The following is a 24,248-nucleotide window of genomic DNA, read 5'->3' on the forward strand; positions in this document are numbered from 1 at the left end:
TAGTCCCACAAGCCACAGAGGTCAAGTGGTTGTTTGTGTGTGTGAACGGATGCATACAAGGATGCATCTGCCTACGTATGTCACAATAGCTGGTCACTTGTTTAAATATTGGTGGTTATTGTCAGTACTGGTATATTACAACACCTCTACTATGTGCACCGATCCTAAGATTTTAAACTCTATGCACTTGTCTCTTGCAATTAAACGGATCAGATAAATTAAACTAACTCCTTTGCACCAATTACTGTTTAACATTTGAATAATATTCTGGTGTGTTGTTTGGTCACTGCTAATCAAATCTGATCAAATCACACCCACACAGTCCTGAAGAAGCATCACTTGTTGCTGTTGTTGAATCCTGGATTTTCGTTTCTTTTTTTAAAGTGATCGACAGTAGAATAATGTCGTCTAATTGTCTGTCACTCAGCTGCATGTGAAGTCTGTCCTGCCAGCGAAGATCTTAAGCCCTTAACTCTTAAATCTCCCTGTACTCTTTGGCTTTTCTCTGGAGCGTGCAGCTAACATCTTTATTCCCACGACTTCGCATGCAGTAAGATTTCTCCGGGGATTCAGACAGAACGAGACAGGCGGAGCGGATAATCACAAGGAAAACAGTTTAAGAGATTAATTTATTCTCTTCTCCCCTTCATCATGACCGCAACCTTTACTAGTGTGCATGTATGTACAGAGGGAGAGACGGAGGAACAAATGCAGATGATTAGACAGTGTAAATCTACAGTGCAGTATATGATTAGTAGTTTTGTTGACAAAGCATTTTTCTGTTTGCAGGGGTTCAGACTGTGTGTGTGAAGAGCTGTAACGGCATTTATTCTCCCAGATCAACCGTTCAAACGTTGCTTTCTCAACATCTCAGGGTGCTTTATCTGTTGTTTTTGTAAAGTTGTTTATTGAAGCAAAATAAAAAACAACAGTTATGGAAAAAATCTAATGATATTGCAGCTGTATTGTAACCATTTAAGCCCAGTTTGTCATACTCAAAGCAATTTTCCTGGTGAGAAAGAGCTGAGCCTCTGCTGGCTGATTTGTTGCCTAAAGTAATAAAATTAGATTTGCAGCATCAGAGCAATCAGGGAGGCTATTAAGTAAAGCAGTAAGGAGGTGTGTGTTCATTCACAGTTCAGACTGGCCGCTGCAAAATGGTGAAGGAGAGACAGTGAGAAAGAATAATGATGGCGATACTCTTGATTGATCCTCTCTTAGTGGTCTCATCAACAACAATGCATCATTAGTGTGTGTGAGTGGTGTGTGTGTTTGACAGAGAGCAGTTTAATTAAAACGCTGCTGAAAATACCACAAACCACACATCAATACAGAGCTGTTTTCTCCTCTCATCAAAATATATATTTATTACACAGCTTTGTTAAATACTAGATTCTGATTGGTCAATTACAGCATTGTAAGGTTTCTGTATAGCAGACCATTACTGTAAATGCAGTTGAGAGATGCAGTAAAAACATTATTAAATCACTAAAATGAGTTTATAGTTATTATTTTGTGTGAAATTATTATAATTTTTAATACATAACCAAAAAACTCCACTTCACTCTGGGGTCCTGCATCGTCCTGTCAGGATTTTTATTCACAATAATATAGACACAAGTGCCAATATATTTAAAGGGATAGTTCAGGGTTTTTGAAGTGGGGTTGTATGAGGTGTCCATAGTCAGTGTGTTACCTAGAGCAGGTGGAGGTCAACGCCCTCAGTTTGGAGAAGCAGCAGGAGTAGGATGCTAAGTAATGTACCGCTGTGGACAGGGTCAGCAGCAAAACATATTTTAACCATGTAAAAAAAAAAAAAATCCTGGCTCCAGGATAAAATGACTGGAGGTGTACAAGTATCTACAGTACGAACAGAAACACTAATGAAAAGGAGTAGGTGTTACAGGTCAGCGCTTTCTGGACTCTGATGAACAGATTATGCTGAAACACAACTGGAAAAAGTTAAAAACAGTCAAGTGAACACAGCGTCTCACTTCTTTTCAGCAACAGTTTGCTTTATGAGTTAAAATGACACCAGTGATACCAGAGCACAGTGCTGTTGCTCACACATTGCAGTGCAAACGCCATTATGTCGACAGTGTTGCACATACATGAACCAGAATAGAGCTGTGGCCACCACAGATGCGTGACCTGATACCTTGCACTTGGCATTTATTAGTCAAAGTTTGACTGAGTGCGCAAACTAAACTGAGACATCAATGCATGCTTCTGCACCCTCGTAGAACTAGGCCTGCATCAGACAGCCTTTTGCAACACAAAACCACTGATATATATAAGTCAAAAAAACCACCAGACTCAGTAATTTTACCTCGCAGGAGGAGTAGCTGGTCTACTGCTGCCTCGCTTGGTTAGTGTTTTTGTGTTATTGTCTGACTTTGGTATTTTAAAGGATTAGTTTGGATTTATTTAGCTTCCTACACCAGTGTTCCTGCTGCTTCTCCAATCTGGGTGCATGCCACTCCATCTACTGTACTGTACTGTACACTGACTATGGAAATATGCCTTCAAACAACCCCACTTCAAAAAAACAAAAAAACAAAACTATACCTTTAATGTAATATACATTAATGAACTTTCTATGATGTTTTCATCAAAGTAGCACACATAATGAACAAGACTAAGAGCCTGTGTCACCATTCAACATGCACAAAGCGCTAACACTAAATGTGTACAGAATAATGTTCTGTGTAGCCTGTTAGCATGCTAAAATTTAATAATTAGCACTAAATACAAAGTATGGCTGAGGCTGATGGGAATGTCTTGCATAGTTTGCAGGAATTTGGTCAGACAGTAATATTGGACAAATTCAAACTCTGACCTGATGATGGTGCGAGATGAAAAGTCAGAGGATGATCAAAGTTATTGCAGTTTATCCTGAGTTGTGCATGAATGTGTGTACCATGCCGCCAGTTTGACCATCAGTTTTTGTTTTGTTTTGTCTTTTCTTTGCCAGGTCCACACGAGACAGCGAGGACGAGGATGATGAAGACAGACGAGGACGGAGCTGCACTCTGCAGTACCAGCACGCCATGGTCAGGGTCCTGACTCATTTTGTAGCCGAGTCAGCAGATCCGCGAGGTCAGACCAGCTTCATGCTGGGCTCGGATTGGCAGGTGGACATCACGGAGCTGGTGTGGGACTTCCTGAAGGTCGAGGACTCTCAGATCGCACAGCTGCTGGACAGGAGGATACTGGTGGGACTGGACATGGGGATGACCACTATCCAGGTATGTGGGCTGTGTGTGAACTTTCAGGAGGCACCGCAGAGAGGATCAGTGAAACGTTTAGAATTATCATAGTGCTGATTAAGACTAATGTCAGTTTACTGCATCTTATTTTCCAAGTGTTGGTCATCATTTCTCCCTTCTTTTAACAAGTAAAAGATCTAAGAATGTTCTGTGCGTGCAGGAGGTTTTTCTCTCAAATCGTGAAAATATCTAATTGCAATTATTTTGACTGATACTGCAATTGCGATATGATTAGCAATATTAGAGTCACTGTTTTTTTTTTTGGCAGTAATCTGTACCAAATACCATTTTTAAATCTGTAAAATCTGATTTGTAGGACAGGACACATCTGCCTCACAGCGTTTATTAATTTAAAAGTTTTTCGACACATTTAGCCTTGAAAAAATGTTGCACCTCTTGCGATTTGAAAACCACAGAAAACTACATTGCAATGTCGATAAAATTTTTATTTATCATGCAGCCCTATAGGTGTTGCAGAATTAAAGACACTCCCAAATGTACAGTTTTATTTTAAAAAGACATTTATTAGGCACTGAACTATAGACTCGCTTTATAAATGTCTTTTTCCAAGATAAAACTTGATGTATGTTCACCAAGTTGAGATCTAGGAATTGAAGAGAAAATTATTTGGAAGACAAAACAAGGATGGACTGTAAAATTATTACTTTAAGTGTCACTGTAATATCTGTCACAGTTTACAGACTGACTTTCTGGTTCAGCTTTTACCTGCTGTACTTTTTTTTCACATGCACAGTTTACCTGTGCAGTTAGGGATTTCTGCTGACACAACAAACTGGTTCAGATAATTCATCTCCATGGAGCTGAAGAGGTTCATGATGCAGGTGCCAGGGAGCGCTTGTTAACTTTACTGCTGCACTTGTTGCCAGTTCTTCCCAAATTAAAACTTCACGTGAACCCTGTTATTTCTCGTCTCAGTTTGGGTCCAGCAGACACTTGTCCCCGTCCCTGTCTGTTCTGTGCGAGCAGCCAGTGGAGGGTCCAGTAACAGCTTGTGATAACAGTGAAGTCATTCTACCATCTGTCAGAATCTCTTGAAGCTTCAGTCGTATTTGAGTTGGAACATTCGTGTTTGTTATAGACAACAACAAGTGTCACTCAAAAAGGAATAAAGCACATAATTTACCATTGACAAACTGTGCAATGAAAATATAAATTAAAGTTTTTTACAAATTAATTCATTAATGTATAAATAAATAGACATTTCCATTTAGCCTGGAAAAGACAGCTCTGGTATGAGGCGAGTGCAGCTAACCAATCACAGAAGTTGTTAATTTTCATTGTTTTACCTCGTTTTACCCGCACGCAGCTGAAAGTGTCAAGAAAAGGCTAAATGACTCAGCAAATCAAATAGCTAATAGGAAAAGAGAGAGCAGTGAGGAAATGGGAAGGCAAATGGGAAAGGAAATTGCTCTTTTTAAATGCCTGATTAAAATCTGTAGTCTTCATTCAATTTGTGAATCCAGTTATTTGTTTCTCTTTTTAAACTGCATTTTCAGATCAGGGCTGTTACGGTATCATATTTTCACTAAATGATTATGATGGGCAAAATAATTCGCAGTATCGATATGATTGTGATATCATGAGAGAAAAAAGAAATGCTATCATTCAAATGCATCTGCAGCTTAGTTTATTGTGGATTTTGTGTTTTTGTGGGAAAAGAATTACACTAATAATACAAGTGTAGGGAGGCCAATTTTTATTTATTAATTAGTTAATAATTATTGAATGGCTTTATTACTATTTCAGTGACATTTGTGGTCCTCCACAGAATGTTTCTGATCTTGTGACATCAAGTTATTGTGCAGATTTTCTGCCCAAAATCTGATTGTGGATTGTGGAGGACAGTGATGAAGCCTTGAGTCTGACGTTCTGTCACCATCTTGGTTTTTTGCAACCAGATCATGTGCGGGAGCGTTGTGAGTGTGGAGCTGGTGGATGACGTATTACGAATTGGGCGGTGCCTGGTCTGTCCATTCAGCAGGAATTAAGTTTCTTGCATTACAGTTAACCAGTCTAAATCATCTAAAATGTGTTTCTTAAAACATGTAAGGCGAGAAACAGGCCGTGCAGTAACAGAATATTGATCCATTTTTGATCAACACTGCATAGTTTGACAGTTTGATCTGAGTTTATGAGGTTTTGTCGGAAACCAGAAACGCAACAGTGGCCAACTGTTGAGTCTTTTTCATATTACAGATAAATGGTACATGAAAACATTTTAGGTGAGAAATATGCAAATAGCAACATGATCATAACTCATATTTGATCAGCATTGGCTAGTTTCACTGATCTTCTAACTTCGACGTGGGCCGTGATAAAGCAGAACCGTGGTCTCTGCAGTATTTGATTGCTGTTTGTGCTTAATATGTGACCATTTATTTGGTTGGCTTCACTTCCTGTGTTGCTTTATGCTCTTTTCAAGGTTTACTATTAGAAGGTAGGTAAGCTCAATTTCTGTGAATTATTAAGATTAAATTACTCAGCGGTCTTTCAAGTGGGCAGAATGTTAAACCAAACTTCAGTCTAAAATCAGGTGTTTTATGATCATCTGTCACTAAGACTCACTTTGATCTACAGGCACAATCAACACTCATGTCATTTACTCAACAACATCCTTAACTAACCTGTGATGAAGTGTTTGCCACAGACGTACACCACACATACTGACTGAGCGCTTGTTTTCTCCCCATGACAGGAAAGTGAAAAGACAGCCTTCAAAAACTGTTGTGTTTATGTGTGAATTACTTCAAAAGTAAAATCAGTCTATACTAAATATATATTTTCAATTACATAATTTATTTCAAATAATATATCAAAGTCGACAATTTGATTTTCAGATAAAACGTTTAGTTTGACACCCTAAAGCGAACCCTGCTTTACTGTCTATTTTACTCTAATTGGGACCATTATTTATCAAATTAATGTCATGCTGCATTGAAGAAGACATGAAGCAAATGATTGAGATCATAAACTCATTAGTAAACTGTTTATTGAGGTCATAAATCAAGTAAGAAGTAGGCTTATTTTCCATACAGTCAGACTTCTTTGTGAAGCCAGTGGAGTCGCCCCCTGCTGGTCAGTGTGTGTGTCAACATGGTTGTATGTCAGATTTGTCCTCTTTGATGGAGACAGACTGAAATGATGATTTTTTCTTGATGTAACAACAGCGATCCTTTGCTCAGCATTGAATAATTGCTCACTTGACTGGCCGTGGGATTTGGGCTCCTAATATCTAAATAACGATTCAGTTTTCTTATGTTACGCCTTTATACTGGCGACGACCTTGGGAATTTCTATAGACCACCAGTCATATTAGAGTGGCTGCTTTCACCTAAAAAACATCATGCAAGAGCAAAGTACCCAGATCAGTTTCTCTCATCCACTGGCTTTATTTTTCAGACCCGGAACCTGTTCAGTGTTAAAAGCAGTGCAGAGAGCACTGTGATCTTGGCAAAGATGTTTTCTATCTTTATTCTCAAAAATAATATGGTAATCATTTTATTAATGTCAAATTGGAAACATTCAGATTTGTCTGATAAATTAAAAAAATGTATCAAAGCACCATGAAGTAGACTTTACTCAGCTTCACTATTCTGTCACCACAAATTCATGTTAGAATAATAATCTGCGGAAACATGAAGAGATTCCAGTGACAAAAGCAGATCCCTCTGCCGCTGCCACGGTTTGACTAGTACCTCCTTTTGTCGAGTGCAGACAGGTGCTTTCTGGTGTGTCACAGCCTGCGCTGCAGCCTCTCAGCAGTGAGTGCGTCCTCCCCCATCGGCCCTTTTGGTTTGTCAGGCTCTTCAGGCTAACTGGATGAATAGCAGCCTCCTAATGACATCTGTGTGAGTGGGATTCATCCGCTCCCCGCCGTCGAGGTCTCATCTGCCTCTGTGTGTGTGTGTGAGCAGAGATGTGTCTTTACCTTCGCAAAAAAAAACAAAAAAAGAACATCCACGCTCTCACGAAACGAGCACATGACGAGCACGAAGGTCTGACAGCGGTGACGACCTCAGCCTGCAGACTGCTGCACGAGGAGACGTTTATGAAGATATGCATGCAGAGAAAGTCGCACAGCATTTATCATAAATATTGTTAGACTTCCTGCTTCTGTTTTGAGGTTAAAGTGTGCCTTTCCTCTGCATTAGCAGTATTAATCAAAGGGAATGGATTCTTACCTACAGGAGGTATGGGCTGGATGGCAGCCAAGTGCAGTTGTTGTTTGATCTACAGAGCCTGAGAAAAGAGATAAAATAAAAAGTAGCTTCTGTGTATCATTTTGCATACGGCACACAGGCTTGTGAGCCTTTTATGTTAGATGAAACACTTGGAAAGACATTTTCTTAAATCACCTATAACTCATGGTAATCCGCTTTTTTCATGTTGGTGACATCTTCACTGCTAAGTGCTTATTGATGTGATGCTTCTGCATCCTACTCGCCAGGAGTCACTTGTCAATCATCAAGCTGTGTGTGTGTGTGTGACCAGTGGGGACTTATTTTTTTCTGCTTGGATTTTCAGTTGATGAAGTTTCTATAGGTAGTTCTCTTTCTCACTGTTCAGCTCTGGTTGCTGTCGCTGCTGATTTCTCCCGGGAAAGACCTCCCCAACCCGAGGTGTTTAGAGCAGGAAATGAAAAAGCTTTCATGAACAGGAGATACAATAGGTTGAGTCACTATTGTGGAGGAGCACAGCTGTAATTGATAGTACCAGAATGTCACAGGTTATTGCTTGACAGTCACGTTTTTTAAGGGGAATATGGTGGGTGAAAATGTTTTTTAAATTTTTTTCCCTGTAAAATTCCTTTATAGGGATCGTTAGATTGGATTTTTTTGAAGTAATGTTGTATGAGGTACTTATTCAGTCAGTGTATTACCTACAGTAGATGGTGGTTGACAACCTCAGTTTGGAGAAGCTGCAAAAGTACTGATGTGGAAAGCTGAGCAATGTACTGCTGTGGACACGGTCAGCAGTTAAGAATATTTTTACCGCTTTACCTCTCCGTCAGACAGCTTTTTCCAACAGGAAACCACAGTTACTTAAAACAAATATCGCTCTCTTGCGCTCAACTAGACTCCATTACTAAAATAAGTAATTTTACCACACGTTAAGTTAGTTAGTTTGTGATATTGCGTGATTTCTGTGTTGTAAGAGGTTAATTAAAATTACGAGAGTCACACAATAAGACAAACAAACAAACTGCCTGAGGCAGCAGTAGACAAACAACTCTCGTGTTCTGCAAGGGACAATTACTGTTTTTGTCAAAGGAGTCTGGTTGAGTGTGAGAAAGTGATATTTGGCTTGCTGTCTCCTGTTGGAAAATGCTGTTTGACTTCACAGTCAAATGGTGAAAATATTTGAAATATAGCGTCTGAAATACAGACTCCTCCAAAAACAATAATTTTACCTCCCGGAACACAGGAGTTGCCGGTTTATCGTTGCTTTGATTGGTTGATTTGTTGTGTTATTGTCCGACTTCAGTGAATCTGAACTATCCTTTTAAAATAAAAAAAATAACACAATCAAACAAATCAATCAAGACACTGACAGACAAGCATCTCCAGTGTTGTGTGCGGTAAAACTACTGATTCTGCCAAAGGAGTGTAGTTGCTTTGGAGAGAGTGATATTTGGCTTAAATAACAGAGGTTTCCCGTTGGAAAAGTCTGTCTGATGGCAAAGTAAAGTGGTAAAAATATTCTAAATATACCGTAAACTTTAGTTAGCTAAATACATTGTGTTGCTGACCCTGTCCACAGCAGTACATTGCTTAGCTTCCTACACCGGTTCTCCTGCTGCTTCTCCAAACTTGGGGCGTGATCCTCTAGTTAATACACTGACTGGATTCCTCAAACAACTCTACCTAAAATAAACTGATCTCTCCCTTTAAAACGCCACAGTTGTAAGCCGTAATGTCTCACCTTTTGTGTTGTTTTCCTCCCAGGTGTTGTCTCCTTTGTCGGACTCGATCCTGGCGGAGAAGACGATCACGGTGGTGGACGACAAAGTGACCATCACAGAGTTGGGGGTGCAGCTGGTGACTGGGCTCTCGATGAGTCTGCAGCTCAGTCCAGGAAGCAACAGAGCCATCCTGGCTACCACCACCACACAGGAAGTCCTGCAGAGTCCAAAACAGGTCAGTGCACTGTCACAGATATAAGCAGAGCTGCAAGTTGGTAACTCCATTTATTAAATAGCAGCAAATTAATTTGGAACTCACGAGTTCATTTGCAAAAACAGATAAACATCATTCTTAACATGAATAAACAAGGACCAGTTTGATTGATATTCCGAGTGCACAATTAAAAAACAAACAAAAAAGACCATCATTTATGAGAATTATATAAAAAAGGGATATTTTCTAAAAACAGCACAAACATCTGTTTGATTGATGCTCCTTAGAGTGCACCAAAACATGATTTATGAAAATAAATGAAATTGGAGGTATCTGTTTTTGTAAATGAACACTTAAACTGTTCTGATAACAAATTTAGTCATTTTTCAAACATTTGCTGGATGCAGCATCTCAAATGATTTGTTGCTTTGTTGGCATGCTTGGTAGTTAACTGAGTATCTTTAGGTTTTGGTATGTTGGTCAAATAAAACACACAATTTGAAAATCATTGTCACGTCACCTTAGACTGCAGGTCAAAACCACAAAACTAATCCAGGGTAAAAAAAAAAAAAAGTAAAAAGTATCAAGTTCTAAAGTTAAAGTTTGTTCTTTTTCTGATGTGGCAGCAATACTCTGCTGAACAAAACAGTTAATCTGTTCATTGAAAGGATAATCGGCAGTGATAATAAATACTACTAATAATAAAATTGCTGGGACGCTGTGTAAAATAAATAAAAACAAAATGCAATGACTCAATTGAATATAATCCAAAAACAGTGTTGTTAAAAGAAAAGGTGATGTATCACAGTGGAAAAACGGATCATGTCACAAGTTTGGAACGTGTTGAAGCCATCAAATTCAGAATAGGTGTATATTTACAAAAAAGAATAAAGTTTATCAGTTTGAACATTAAATATCTTGTACCTGTACTGTATTCAAATTAATACAGCCCGAAATGTTTTTGCAAATCTTTATCTTTATATTTTACACAATGTCCCAACATTCTTGGAATTGGGATTGTAGTATGAAATAAAAAGTTTTGCTTTAGAGCACACGTCTCTCTGAGCCACCACATGCAAAGCCTCCTTTACAAAACTCTCGCTGATTGTGATCTAACAGATAAAAAAAAAGACCAGTAATTATTTCCAAACGCTATTTAGCCAAGTTTGACTAAGGCAGAGAATTATGTGAATTATTATCTCTGAGCATATTAAATTATTACCCAGTGAGAACAGACAGATTTTATATACAGTATGAACTGAAGCCAAAAATGTGCATTCTGCCGCGCTGATTACTTTTCAAAACAAAAGACTGACTTCCAGATTCCATTTCACACTATCAGGGTCCTTGAATGAACAATTTTACATTTACAGAAAGCTGTGAGCGTGCGTGTGCTCATCTACACGTGTCTATTTGTTTGTTCACAGCATCTCTAACCCTCTTAACTCCGAGGCTTGAACACCACGCTGTGACAGACTGTGTTTCCTTGGGCAGCCAATAGAAACGGGAACTTAATCTCAGAACATGCAAGAGCAACGACACAGTGTCTGTAGCAGAATATGACTTACAGGCTAAATCATATTCTGCTTCCCTTTCTCGTTAGCCGCGGCTACTCTCATTGTGGCCTCTTTGATCTGCCCATCACAACTTCTCTGAACTGCTCCTTTACATTCCCCTGCACCCTCTTCCTCCAAGTAAGGCAGGATGGGAAGGCCATTTATCTGCCCTATCTGCACATGCAAAGTGTGCAGATAAGCAGCAGTAGCAGCTCTGTAAGTCCTCTGGTGCCAGTATTGACAGACCACTGCAGGGATCTGCAGTACTTGTGCGCCTGTGGGGATTTGTCCTTCTGCAACATTAAAAGGCAAATTGTGCATTCGCAGTAGCAGAAGGCCTTAAGATGCCCATGTATGGCAAATCCTCATTCACACGAACAATGTTTAATGTTACTGTTTGATCTTTTCAGCCTATCTTTTAATCTGTATCCCCCTTAGCTTAGAGAGAATAGCCGCTGAGTTAGCAGAACCTCGACTTAGTGAGCTTCTGTTCGACTTACAATGTCTTCCACAATTAGAAAGCTCCGTACATGTACAGCTGAGGACAAAATTATTAGCCCTCCCCTATGCAATTTAAAGTTTTTTTCAAAATTTTCCAGAGTTCTTTTTTAACAGAGTGAGGAATTTTCAACATAGCATTTCTAAACATACTAGTTTTCTTTAAAAAGCATAAATTATTTCTATTTGCACACAATAACAGAATTATTTCAGAAAAAAATAAAATTACCAGGGTCAATATTATTAGCCCCCCTAAGAACTGAGCTTTTTATTGAGCCAAACCACTATTGTGCAATCATGTGCTTTAACTTTGTAATGTTCAAAGTGAACATGTAAAATCAAGTTAAAACTGAAGGTTAATTTCCAATTTACACAGTATAAAAACTTAAGTGAGGGTTTGAGCTGTCACTTTGAGCATCGTGCCAAAAACAAAAGAAATCAGTTTAGACTTGAGAAAAGTGTTGATGCTCACAAAGCAGGAGAAGGATATACAAAGTTATCACAGCGTTTCCAAGTGTCAAGAACCAGAGTGGGAAGTATCATCAAGAACAAGAACAAGCCTACAAGGTAGGAAGAGAAAGATTTCAAAGACTCTGGAAAGAAAACTAGTGAGAGATGTTTCTAAAGACCCCAGAACAACCGCCAAGACACTAGTGAGTTCTAGTCTCAAAGAAGACGATCACTAATCACTAATCACTAATCAGTACAACAAACCACTGCAGGCTGTTATCCAGCAAAAAGGATACGCAACTGACTATTAGCATCAAGGGGGGCTAATAATTAAATATAGACCCTGGTAGTTGTTGGTTTTTGTGAAATAATTTTGTTTCTGTGTGCAAAGTAAAATAATCCAAAATAAAACTAGGATGTTTGGAAAAGCTATGTTAACAGTGTTAACAGCACTTTCATAGGGAGACTAATAATTTCATCCTCATCTGTATATATATTCTGTAAATGTATTTGGTGCAGTGACAAAAGGAACATTAAATTGAATTGTCTCATTTTTACCAATTGACTACAGTTCTGAGTGTAAAGGCCAGCGGCAACAAGCAGCTTATATTACAGAGCATCTGAACAACATCCGCTTGATGCTCCAACTACCCAGCAACAAATCTTAATTCAATTAGATTTATTTCAAACACAAAAAAGTGGGATTTTTGAGTGTGGTTGTATGAGTTAGTCATCCATAGTCAGTCACTGTATACCAATATGTATGCTCCATGGGGAAAATCAGTCATTTTACCTTTTGCAGAGTTTCTAGTCAAGTGCTTCGATTAGAAAGTTTGTTTAGTGTTATTGTGTGACTTTGGTGTCTTAAAAAGTTATTTCAGATTCACTGAAGTCACACAACTAACAGATTGAGGTAGCGGTAGACCAGCAGCTCCTGTGTTCTGCAGGGTAAAGTGACTGATTTCCCAAAGGAAAATGCTGTCTGATGGCAAACTAAAGAGGTGAAATATTCTAAACAACGTCTTTTTTTAAAGTTGTTATAATACGTTTTATTGCTGACCCTGTCCACTGCACCACATTGCTTAGCTTCCTGCACCAGTACTCCTGCTGCTTCTCCAGACTGGAGGCATGTCAACAACCATCTACTGTAGCCGACACACTGACTATGCACAAGTAACTCATACAGTCCCACTTAAAATCATCCAAACTATTTATTTATTTATTTATTTTTTATTATTATTATATTTTAAATACATTGTTTGTTCAGTCTTGAAATTCATCAGATCCATGAACTTCAAAGCGTGTGTCTTCAAAAGGAGCTGTTAGTGTTAGTTTGTTTGTAGTATCCAATATTGTTTCCTGACCTTATAGCTTATTTTTAATACAGTAGAGTGCACAATACTTTTGATCCAGAATGTGCTGGTCCAATATGACACCCAGATATTAATTTTGCTTGGTTTATATTAACATTATCTATCATGGCTTTTGGCGGGTATTTTTTTTATGGTTTCCAAGCAGCAAAAGCTTAGAATTATAGTTTTTATATTACATACTATTTTATCTATTGCAGTGCATTTCAATTAAATTAAGCTAGATGCAGTATTTTTTCACTTAATTCCTACTGATGATTTATTTTCTCTCCGTCTCTTTTCATGTTGTGTGTTTCAACAGGAGGCGTTGATCAGCGCCTGGCTGCAGTTCAGTGACGGCTCCGTGGCTCCTCTGGACCTGTACAATCCTGACTTCTTTGTGCTGACAGCCACCTCCCTGGATGAGGAAGTGGTGACAGTGCAGCAGAACCCCTCCTGGAAATGGCCTGTCATCGTGACTGAGGCGGAGGGCCAGGGCCTGCTGGTCAGGGTGGAGATGACTGTCTGCGAGGTCTGCCAGAAGTTCAAGCGCCGCAGTATCCTGGCAGCGGGGAACTGCAACGTCAGGGTGAAGTTCGGTCACAGTGACAGCTCGAGGGGCGGGGGCAGCGATTACGGCCCCGACGGAGACGACATGGAGAGCAGAGGCCGGCTCTCGCCCTCGCAGGACAGGACCGGGCTTGACACCCACTACTACGGCAGCTCCATCTCTGATATGGAGGACGGGGTGTTGAGGAGGGCCACCACCACGAGAAGCGCGATCATGCGCAGACCCAACGGGGACAAACTTTCAGACGACGGCAGCCAGAACATGCCGATCGACTTCGCCGACTTCCCTGCACAGGTGGACCTGCCACGTGGACGCAATATGGACGATGACCTCATCCAGACAGCTCGCGGCCTCACGGACCTGGAGATCGGCATGTATGCCCTGCTGGGGGTCTTCTGCCTCGCCATCCTCGTCTTTCTCATCAACTGCATCTCCTACACCCTCAAATACCGCCACAAGGAGCTCTCCATCGAGGGCCAGGAGAGCATGAACCACGCCCACGACTGGGTGTGGCTGGGGAACGAGGCGGAGCTGCTGGAGAGCCAGATCAGCCTGTCGCCGCAGCAGGAGGAGCAGACCTCCATGATGGACTCGAGCAGCGGCCTCGAGGAGGGCAGCCACCTGCTGAACGGAGGCTCCGCCCAGAAAAACGTGCAGGGTCAGGTGCACCGGGCGGCCGACACGGCCTGCATAGCCAAGGACAGCAAAGGAGACTCCCCGACCACCAAGAGGAAGAGAGTCAAGTTCACCACGTTCACCACCATCCCGTCGGACAGTAGCTACCCCACTGTGAACACACTGACTGGAGGACACAGCCAAGACATTAAGTGGGTGTGTCAGGACGTGGAGCTGGGAGACTCCAAGGAGCTGCGCAATTACATGGAACGGTTAAATGACAGTGCTTTAAAAGAGGTGGCATAATGAACTGTGTGCACTTGTAACAAACTCACCCTTATGCCTTTCAGAGGAAAGTGGGTCTGGACACAAACCGGACCTCCAGGAAGTGAAAATGGAGGAAATTCACTTCAGAAATCACCCCAAACTGCCAAAGGGTCATTAAATTTAAGAGGATTATTGATTCCACAAGTGACTGATGATGAATCACTAACGAAAAATATGTCAGTGAACATATTTTTTCATTTGTTTATCAGATGATTACCTTTTTATCATCATTTTATTACTACAGGGTTTAGCTAGAATCAAGTTAATGATCCCAGGACTGACCTGCAGCAACTACGACCTGTGATATTCAGACGACATGTAGATTTTAAACCCAACAGTAACACGACTAGGTAGATGTTCTGAATGTGTGTGCACATTAAAATGAGTTTTGGAAGTTTTTGTAACATTTTGGATATTAATTTCCTAACGCCAGATCCTTATTCTATCTGTGAAAGAGTTCTGGAGAGGCCAAAGCAAAGCCAAGAGAAGTTTCTGCATGTTATTGGAAAAAAAAAAAAGGCACAACTTTCTGGTTCATTCTCATCCTCCTTAAAGGGATAGTTCGGATTGTTTGATGAAGGGTTGTATGAGGTACCTGTCCCCCGTCAGTGTTTACCCTACAGTAGATGACGGTCGACATGCCTGCAGTTTGGAGAAACACAGAGACAGTGAACTGCAGTACAGAGGGTCAGAAGCAAAACCTATTTTAGCCAACTTCCTTTTACAGGTTTTTCAACTGACCCTTCGCTAAGCCCCTCCTGCAAACAGCAGCGGTCCAATCAAAGATTAGCAACTGTAACTATTTTGCCGCAAGCCGATCAAGTGTTGCATTTCTCTACATGTTGAAGCGAGGAGGACTGGGGCTTTAAGATGACTCATTCTCAGTGTTTCATGACGTGAACGTGAAACAACAGCACACGTATGAAGCATGGATTAAACTTGCACTAATGTATGCTGCGAATGTTAGCATGTCCAGTTAACTAATGCTAGCTTACTCGCTGCAGTAACGTCACCTTCAGCACTGCATGTGCCAGACTCGTGGCTTATTCCCAGGAGTTACACCGGGATTTGTTATGTGGGGGGTTACGGGAGGACGACGCGGGCTGATGTTGAGTAATGCAACATGTTTAAGGCACTTTCACAGGGTTATCATTCCAAAATGTTTCAGATGGAAATGTAATAAAGTTAACTAGAGACAGACTTCTGAGCTGACTCAAAAAATTTAGCATTAGCAATAGCTGATATTTGCCTTGCTTGTGAGAGTCATCACTTTAGCAGCCAAAATTCACGATAGCTGCTTTTGTTTGGGGCTTAGTGATGGATCAGTTGGACCTCCAACTCACTTGTTAGCAAAAAACAGTAGGTAAGAGCTCTGATGCCCCCCCACACTTCCTCAGGGGGTTTATATGTAGCAACGTTATCATGCAGAAACCAGTCAGATATCACTCTTGCCAAAGCCACAGACTTCTATAGCAAAAACAATGATTTTACTGCTGCCTCGATCATTTAGTCAGTTTGTGTTGTGAATCTGACCTAAGATTTTTCAACACAGAAGCCACACAATAGCGCAGGGCTTTAGCCATTTTCAGCGCCCTAGGCGAGATTAGATTAGGTTTTGATCTTCTGCATATCTCCTGAGTGCATCTGGACAGTTGCAGAACTGATATTAGCCTAGTAAAATCAAAGTCACGTAGCTGCAGAGTATAATAAACTCTGCTTGGTTACATTTAAATCATTACTAAGTTGTGATTTCTGCAGCACTAAAATAAAAACACTTGCACCATGGAGATAAGTTGCATAACAAATAACTCTCAGTAACAACTAATAATTAGCCTAAACCTAAGTGTAAATCAAAATGTCACTAACCATTAGAACAGTTCATGCATGCCAGGACAGATGACAGATTGAGAGTAACAGGTGTGTAAAGTGTTTTTCTTTCTCTGTTGTTTCCTTCATTTGTTGCCTCAAGGCAGAAAATGAGGCAGGATGCCCACCAGACACTGGCACCGTAGGCAGCTACCTACATGCCTTTACAGAACTAACGGATCGAGGCAGCAGCAGACCTGCGACGTAAAATGACTGATTTTGCCTGAGGAGTTTGGTTGAGCAAAAGAGAGCTGAATGTTTGGCTTATATAACGGCGATTTCCCATAAGAGAAGGTTATCTGACAGCAGGGTAAAGTGGCGATATTATTTTAAATATAGCATAAACTTAAAACTGACAGTGATTTTTTTTAAGTTGGTCTAATACATGTTGCTGCTGACCCTGTTTAAAGCGGTACATTACTTAGCTCCCTACAGTGGGACTCCTGCTGCTTCTCCACACTGTGTGCATGTCGACCTCCATCTACTGCAGGTAACACACCGACTATGGATAAGTACCTCACACAAACCCACTTGAATTAATCCGAAGTATCGCTTTAACACGGCAGAAGACCTGTTATGTATATACCGAACAGTCTCCAAAGCATTGTATTGTTGCTCTGTATATTGTATTTTCATAACATTTAACAAATACACAACAATGTCAAGAGCGTGTATTAGCTTTTATTGACCGCAGCATCATAAGGTCATTAATTTCTCACGTCCCGAGGTTAGCTGACGAATGTGGTCGAGGAAAAGGAGCCAATTACACATTCATCTTTATATCAGGAGCATTTTATGAGATGCAATTTAGCCACAAGCCACAACAATCTGCTCCCTTTAATGTTAGCTGTGGAGGGAGGCAGCGGCCATTAATACTCTCATCTCGTCTATTAGAACACAGTATTCTAACATGACGGCCAGTGTGTGAAGGGGCTTTTAAATTAAATGGCTGGACAGCATGGTAATGTGACATTTCCCACTGCCAGCCCCCCCAGTTTTAAGTTTTGTGAGCTTTGAAGAAAATGCCAATTAAGGTCTCGTTAACCTCTGTCTCATCGCCTCCAGGAAAAGCGCACTGATGGACAAACTGGGATGAAATGTGCTCTCCGTCTCTCGGGGAGCGTGTTGGATACAAAGAGGGATAATTACAGGCAAGGTGGGAAATGTTTTCTTTTTGGAAATGGATCTTTTATTATTCAGATAATTGCACAAATAATAATCATCTCTGAAAACTTCCTAAACAAAGGCAGTCGGCTGAAAAATTGCATTTTGCTCAGTGAGCGTCATTATCATCACAGTGGTGTTGGCTGATTGCGTTTTTTTGTGTTATTATTTTCCATCAAGCAGAGAAATGTTCACATTATGTTAACTGTTGCTGCAGCGTGGATCAGATTGTTAATCAGCAGAGCTCACAGTATCAGCCTGCAAGAGGGGAGGTGCCATACTTCAGCAAATAGCAGCACTACCTTGAGTGTAATTAGGGATGCCATTTAGATTAGCTCAGTTATGTCAACAGTCAGCAGAGAATGGAGCCCCTCCAGACACCTGTATGGAAGTTTAGTGGCTTTTCCACTTTTATTTAATTAGTTCAAGCAGCTTGTTGACTGATTCTTTTTTTCCTCCTTTTGTGGAGCTGCTATTGATCCACTTCATGCTGAGCCGGGACATTGAATTAGCAGCACAAAAAAACAAAACAAATGGTGTTCAAATAGAATGATAACAATCCATGATAAGTATAAAGATAATTAAAGAAGACATGGGCTTATTCGGTGTCAGATCTTTGAAAGGACGCACTCTTCCAGAATTTTGTTTGTGAGGCTAAAACCAAAGTCACTGTCAAGTTGACTAATCTCAGTTTATCCATGTCAGCATACAAGATAATCTTTCAGCCTCGTGGCTTTCATCACATTATGGAGAGAATTAGATCATTTATAAGTATTTGTTTATATAAGTATAAGTAAGTATTTCTACCTCACGCTTTGCCCTTTGGGTAAGATACAGTAGACAACAGATAAGTACTTTCCCAGTCTTTTTTACAGCTGTATTTACTTTTCTTTGTAGTAGTTTCCATCAATACAATCCCCCATCTATCCTGTCTTACCTGTTTTAAGAGCATAAACATACGTAGACATGGCGCTGGCCTTTGGATCATACGTCACCGTCACAGCCATTTTGGTCCGGTCAGAACTGGCCTGTGAACACAAACAGGGGAGCCATGATATTTCTGGATAAAAAGAACTAAAACATTTTAATTTCTTAACTGATTTTGATGAGTCATGTTATATTCTAGGGTTCATGGTCTAGCTGAAAAACACCTTTTTCTCCATGCCTGTAGTGCTTTTTATCCATCTAGATGTTTTTTGGTGCGAGTTGCAAAGTTTTGGAGATATCGGCCGTAGAAATGTCTGACTTCTCTCCAGTATAATGGAACTAGACGGCACTCTGCTCAAAGCACACACACAAAAAAAGAAAAACTGAAAAATTGAAAACCACTGTCTCTTTCCAAAGTTCATCACTTACTCAAGATAGAGACCTTGCACAGACCTTGTTCTGAGCAGTTTCGTGTAGGAACTACTTTATTTCTGCAGTAGAATCTACTGGAAGAAAAAAGGTGCTTTGAGCACCACAAGCCGAGCGCCATCTAGTTCCATTTTATTTGAGAAAAGGCAGACATCTCTACAGCTGATATCTCCAAAACTCTACAACTCAAACCAAAACAATCTAGATGGATAAATAGCACTACATGCCAGAGGAAAATATGTATTTTTGATTTTGGGGTGAACTATCCCTTTAAATCAGATATAGGCCATGTAGCTTTCACATACACACATGCATCCAGACACACAGAGAAAAACTCTCTCTCCTCCCTCTTTAGTCTCTGTATCTGAATGTTTTTTTCCTCTGTGGTGTGATCTGCTGTCTCCTGTGTGATTTCCTGCTTCTGTGGCTCTATCGGTGGCTGCAGGGGACCGAAGCGACTCCGTGTGCATCGGTGTGTGTGTGTGCAGTGTGCAGTGTGCCGGGACCGTGGCTGCTGCTGTGCTCAGCCTGTGGACTGTGAAGGGCGAGGGGAGCCCGAGCAGGTCTGGGAGGGATTTAACTGTCAGCCACAAGGGGCATGATTGATGGAGGGTCCTGTGTAATTAAAACAGCACTGCGGCTCTCTTCCCGTGACCATCGTCGGTGGTTTCCACCTCTCCAGGTAGGTACAGAGCAGAGCAGCCCATTAAACACTCGCCGTCTCCACACCCCTGGGCTCAGGTATTACACATATGTGCGCATCTGCTGGGATGTGTCACAGGAGATACAATGATTGTATTCACTTCCATTCTCGTGCTAACTCAGGACTCATTTTGTTTTGGCCTTGAAGTCCTGACTCCCCTGAAAGGAAAAGAAAAAAGCTTCCCCAGGCCTCCATCTTAAATGGATTTTTAATTAAATTGATGATGTGAGACCAACAAACTCTCACTAATGGTTGGCTGTGCTCCCTGTGGCCCTAATGTGCCAGGTCTGTATTTGCAATTTCCAAATGATTATTCGCTGCTTGATTTATGTTGCTTCTTTTGAATTCATTTCTAAATCAGTTCACAGCGGTTTTACAACAACTAAACACGCACAAACACGCCGTCGCAGAGGAACGAAGGCGCAGCGGACAAGGTCAGCTCGACATTCTGGTATGACCGAATTTAACAGACGGAGCCGCCGGGAAACAAAGACAACACTGTTCCCAAACAAAACCCCGGTGCCAAATCTGGGTCTTGTAAACATAATATCCCACCTGACCAGTGCATCACAGTGGGGAGAAACACCACAACACACACACGGAGTAACAAGTCTCACTAGCCTTGCAAGGGTCCTTTACTGACAACATGTAGCCTCAATCTTATTCATGCCTTGTATTATTCTATAACAGGGGTGTCAAATGTATGGCCCGCAGGCCAGAAACAGCCAGCCAGGGGGTCAAATCCAGCCCACTGGTTGACTTTACAAACTGTAAAAAATTTCTAGATCTTGGCAAGTTTTGTGCATTTGCACATCCTCCTTTGTAAATTGTAAAGCACATAATGACAGTAGATTTTCATTGGGCGTTGCTGAAACTGAAAAACTGGATCACTGCATGAGTGAAATCTCAATCGCTTTCAAAAACAACCCAAGGCACATGATAGCAAATGTGCAAAATTAAAATGCCTTTACATTTAAAATTACCAACGCGTTGCGACCAACACACGGTCCGCATCAGGGTCAGTGTCAGCAGGAACTTGCACACCTGAAGCGTGTCACACTAATGAGCCGAGTTGGAGGATGACTCTCTATCAGTGTGCAAATCTACGGAACAAAAACAAGGAAGTGATAGCTACATCATTAAAATGAGGGAGAAAGAAGGATGAGGGAAGAAAAAGGGATGAAAGGGGGATGGAAGGAAGTGAAGGAGAGAGAGGAGATGAGAAGAAGGGTGAAACTAAATGATTAAAAAGAAGAGAGATATAATGTGGCTACCAAGTCAAGGTGGACATGATCTTTCCTTTACGTGTAAATGCTCAGTTCCTCATAACTACAAATCAGCTTCCATGTATTAAAATACAATTTAAATATTATTTCTGAAGTGTTATTTCACAGAAAAAGAGAAATCGTCATGTAGGTCAGGGTAATTTTACTACTTTCTGTTGTCCAATCCAAAAGGGTGTCATGTTGGAGTCATGTTGTCTTCTAACACCATGACTTTCAGTGTATCAACCTTTTTCACGGCAGCCATATTGATAAAAAATAGCAGGTTAAACACAGCCGTTACCAATGATTCTAATTTAAAAGTCTATTCCATTAGTGTAGCAGAGCCTTTTCAGTGAACATGCACATTAGCAGACTCTGTTTGACCTGAATGGAAGAGAACCTTAAATAGTACCACTGTAATGCCACAGCATAATCAACATAACTTTAACTTTTTATGTTCTGTATCTCAGCCTCTTAATCTTCTTTTTGTTAGTCCCACACAGAGACAATCACAGTGGCACTGAAGTCTATAAAACAGCATATGTGGTGTTCCTATTGGCTAAGTGTCTTATTTGATATATGTGAAATGTGCTCCCATCTTGAAACTGATTGATTTTCACTACATTATTGCAATGATTGCAACGACCACGTTTAAAATTTCCACTGGGCTTTTGTAGGCGGCCTCATTGGCGTAACACAACAGAGGTTTGTGAGCTGCTGCTGACAGTGACCCTGACGAAGAACCATGTCAGTCACAACGTGTAATGTATGGCATGTAAAATAAAGGGCGATCTAATTTTGAACAAAGCCTATAGTGTGTGCCTTGGATCACTTTTGAAGGAGGCTTGCATTTAATTTTTTTGTAATATTGACTTGCCCTTCACAAGATGACATAAGCACAGTTCACCTGAAGTATTTAAAGAGCACCTGTGTGTGATCAGCACTTCTGCACTGTATTCAGGAGTTAATAGTGCATTTGTTGGGGACTATTTCTAGCTGCGGATTAATACACATTTGATACTCGTCTGAGTATTTACAATGGCAAGACAGTGTATGCGAGTTTGATTCAAATTATACTGCAGCGCGACAATAAAGGAAAATGACAGGGTGTGTTTCTAATGTTTCATGGGTTTAACTGACAGTAAAAAAAAAGTGGAATAGCACCACTTTATCCCCTAACCTTAAAGGGACAGTTCAGGTTTTTTGAAGTGAGGTTGCACGAGGTATTAAGCCATGTATTACCCAGGCTTTGGCGGTATAAAGGTATTACAATTTAGCAGGGTATTAAAAAATCCCTACGGTATGATTTTCAATACTGTCATAAACACAAACGCTCCTCTGTCTATTAAAGTGATATGGAGCTTCTGTACTGGCTCGCTGCACTGCAGCACAGCTGAGCAGACAAACATAGTGTTGGGGGGTGGGGGGAGTAAAGTTACAGGACTAACAAGTAAAAAAAAAAAAAAAGAAGAAATATGCCTCTGCCCTAGGAGTATTCTGAATTTAGTCCCAATAATAAAGGTAAGCCAGCAATCACTGCAGACAACTGAGTGGTCAGAGTAGTGTGAGTGTGTAACCATAGTGAATGACTGGCAGACTAATTTACAGACGGCGCTGTAAATGCACAGTGTAGATTTGAGTTTGTCGGTGAATAAAAGCTGCAGCTTCTCAAAACCAAAGCAGAGATCCTAAGTGTGTGTGTGTGTGTGTGTGTGTGTGTGTGTGTGTGTGTGTGTGTGTGTGTGTTGTTTCCCAGCTGTGGGAAGAGCCTCGCTCTGACAGTCAGCTCCGTCTACACAGAAAAACTACGCACAAAATTACCATATATCCAGGTAAAATGTGAGGACGGGATGAAAAAATAGATGCCATGCAAGCCTGGTATTACCTGCAGTACACGGCGGTCGACACGCCCCCAGTTTGGAGAAGCAGCAGGAGTACCGGGGTACAAGCGATGTACTGCTGTGGACAGGGTCAGCAGCAAAATGTAGACACCTTAAAGAAAAGAGCTGAAATGATTAATCGATTATTAAATTAACTGGCAAATATTTTGGTATTTATTCATAAAAATGTCAAAATTCTTTGATTTCAGCTTCTCCTATGATAGTAAACTGAATATCTTTGTGTTTGTGAAATAAGAAGACATTTGAGGACATTTTTCACCATTTTCTGACATTTTATGGACCAAACCACTAATTGATTAATCAGGAAAATAATCAACAAATGAATGGATGATGAAAATAATCATTAGTTGCAGCCCTAATATCTGTGTACGCTGATATTAACAATATTTCCACTGCTTTATCTTGCCATCAGACGGCCTTTTCCATTGAGGAAAAAGCTGTTATAGAAGCCAAATATCACTCTCTTCAAAGCAACCTGACTCCTTTAACAGTAATTTTACCTTGCAGAACACAGGAGTTGCATGTTTTAAAGGGTTACTTTGGATTCACTACAGTCACTAACGAATCGTGGCAGGGGTCGACCTGCACCTCCCGTGTTCTTCAAGGTAAAACTGTTGACATTGCCAGTAGAGTTAATGGTGGTTTCCAGTCAGAAAAGGTCTGACGGCAATGAAAATATTCTAAATATAGCGTACATTTTACCTAATATTGATTCTTTTTATTACGGCCCTTTTTAAAATGGCTGAAATGTGTTTTGCTGCTGATTGCTGCTCTTTCTTCTCCAAACTGGAGGCGTGCCGACCGCCATCTACTGTAGGTAATACACTGACCGGGTCTAAGTACCTCATACAATCCCACTTCAAATAAATCAAACTATCCCTTCAACCCTAAATCCAAGTCCCCCTAAACATACTGTTTGTGGAGAGCAGCCTCTGGGTCCCTGCAATGGGGACTCATCCCAGGTTTTGATTGTGATCTAAATGTAATCTCATACACAACAGTAAACATATGCACTACAACGAGTGTTAGCGATGACTCAAAACCCCAGAGGCAATAAACAACTACAGTACCTCACAAAGCCCTTCAGCAGCATGAGGCGAGCACCCGACCGTGTCATTTAGATCTATCGGCTCAGGAGGACAGCGGGGCTCCGTGCACAGAGGAGCGACATATCAGCCGGCACTCTGGGACAGAACGGGACATTTTTCTGCCTGCTGCAAA

At 40.8% G+C, this 24,248-nt stretch overlaps 1 protein-coding gene and 1 long non-coding RNA gene across 4 annotated transcripts in view; one reads left to right on the forward strand and one right to left on the reverse strand.

The window, feature by feature from the left end:
• Positions 1 to 15,176, forward strand: part of LOC146319831 (transmembrane protein 132C) — a 223,857-nt gene extending 208,681 nt beyond the window's left edge. For both annotated transcript variants that reach the window (XM_084727899.1, XM_084727900.1), the window contains 3 exons: positions 2,975 to 3,248; positions 9,236 to 9,427; positions 13,582 to 15,176. In XM_084727899.1, coding sequence (XP_084584025.1) covers positions 2,975 to 3,248; positions 9,236 to 9,427; positions 13,582 to 14,751 — 1,636 coding nt within the window. In that variant the 3' untranslated portion in view covers positions 14,752 to 15,176. The remainder of the gene's footprint in view (positions 1 to 2,974; positions 3,249 to 9,235; positions 9,428 to 13,581) is intronic.
• LOC146319832 (uncharacterized) lies at positions 3,135 to 8,116 on the reverse strand. 2 transcript variants are annotated; one of them, XR_014771454.1, is made up of 4 exons: positions 7,646 to 8,116; positions 7,472 to 7,529; positions 6,986 to 7,184; positions 3,135 to 3,268 (listed from the first exon to the last, which is right to left on the reverse strand). It is a non-coding gene; the product is annotated as an uncharacterized LOC146319832 (long non-coding RNA). The 2 variants fall into 2 exon arrangements; XR_014771453.1 differs by lacking the exon at positions 3,135 to 3,268 and having other exon boundaries at positions 6,030 to 7,184.
• Positions 15,177 to 24,248: the final 9,072 nt, after the last annotated feature.

The sequence above is a fragment of the Lutjanus erythropterus genome, chromosome 10 (genome assembly GCF_056507025.1).
Source record: "Lutjanus erythropterus isolate fLutEry1 chromosome 10, fLutEry1.hap2, whole genome shotgun sequence".
Lineage (NCBI taxonomy): Eukaryota > Metazoa > Chordata > Actinopteri > Lutjaniformes > Lutjanidae > Lutjanus > Lutjanus erythropterus.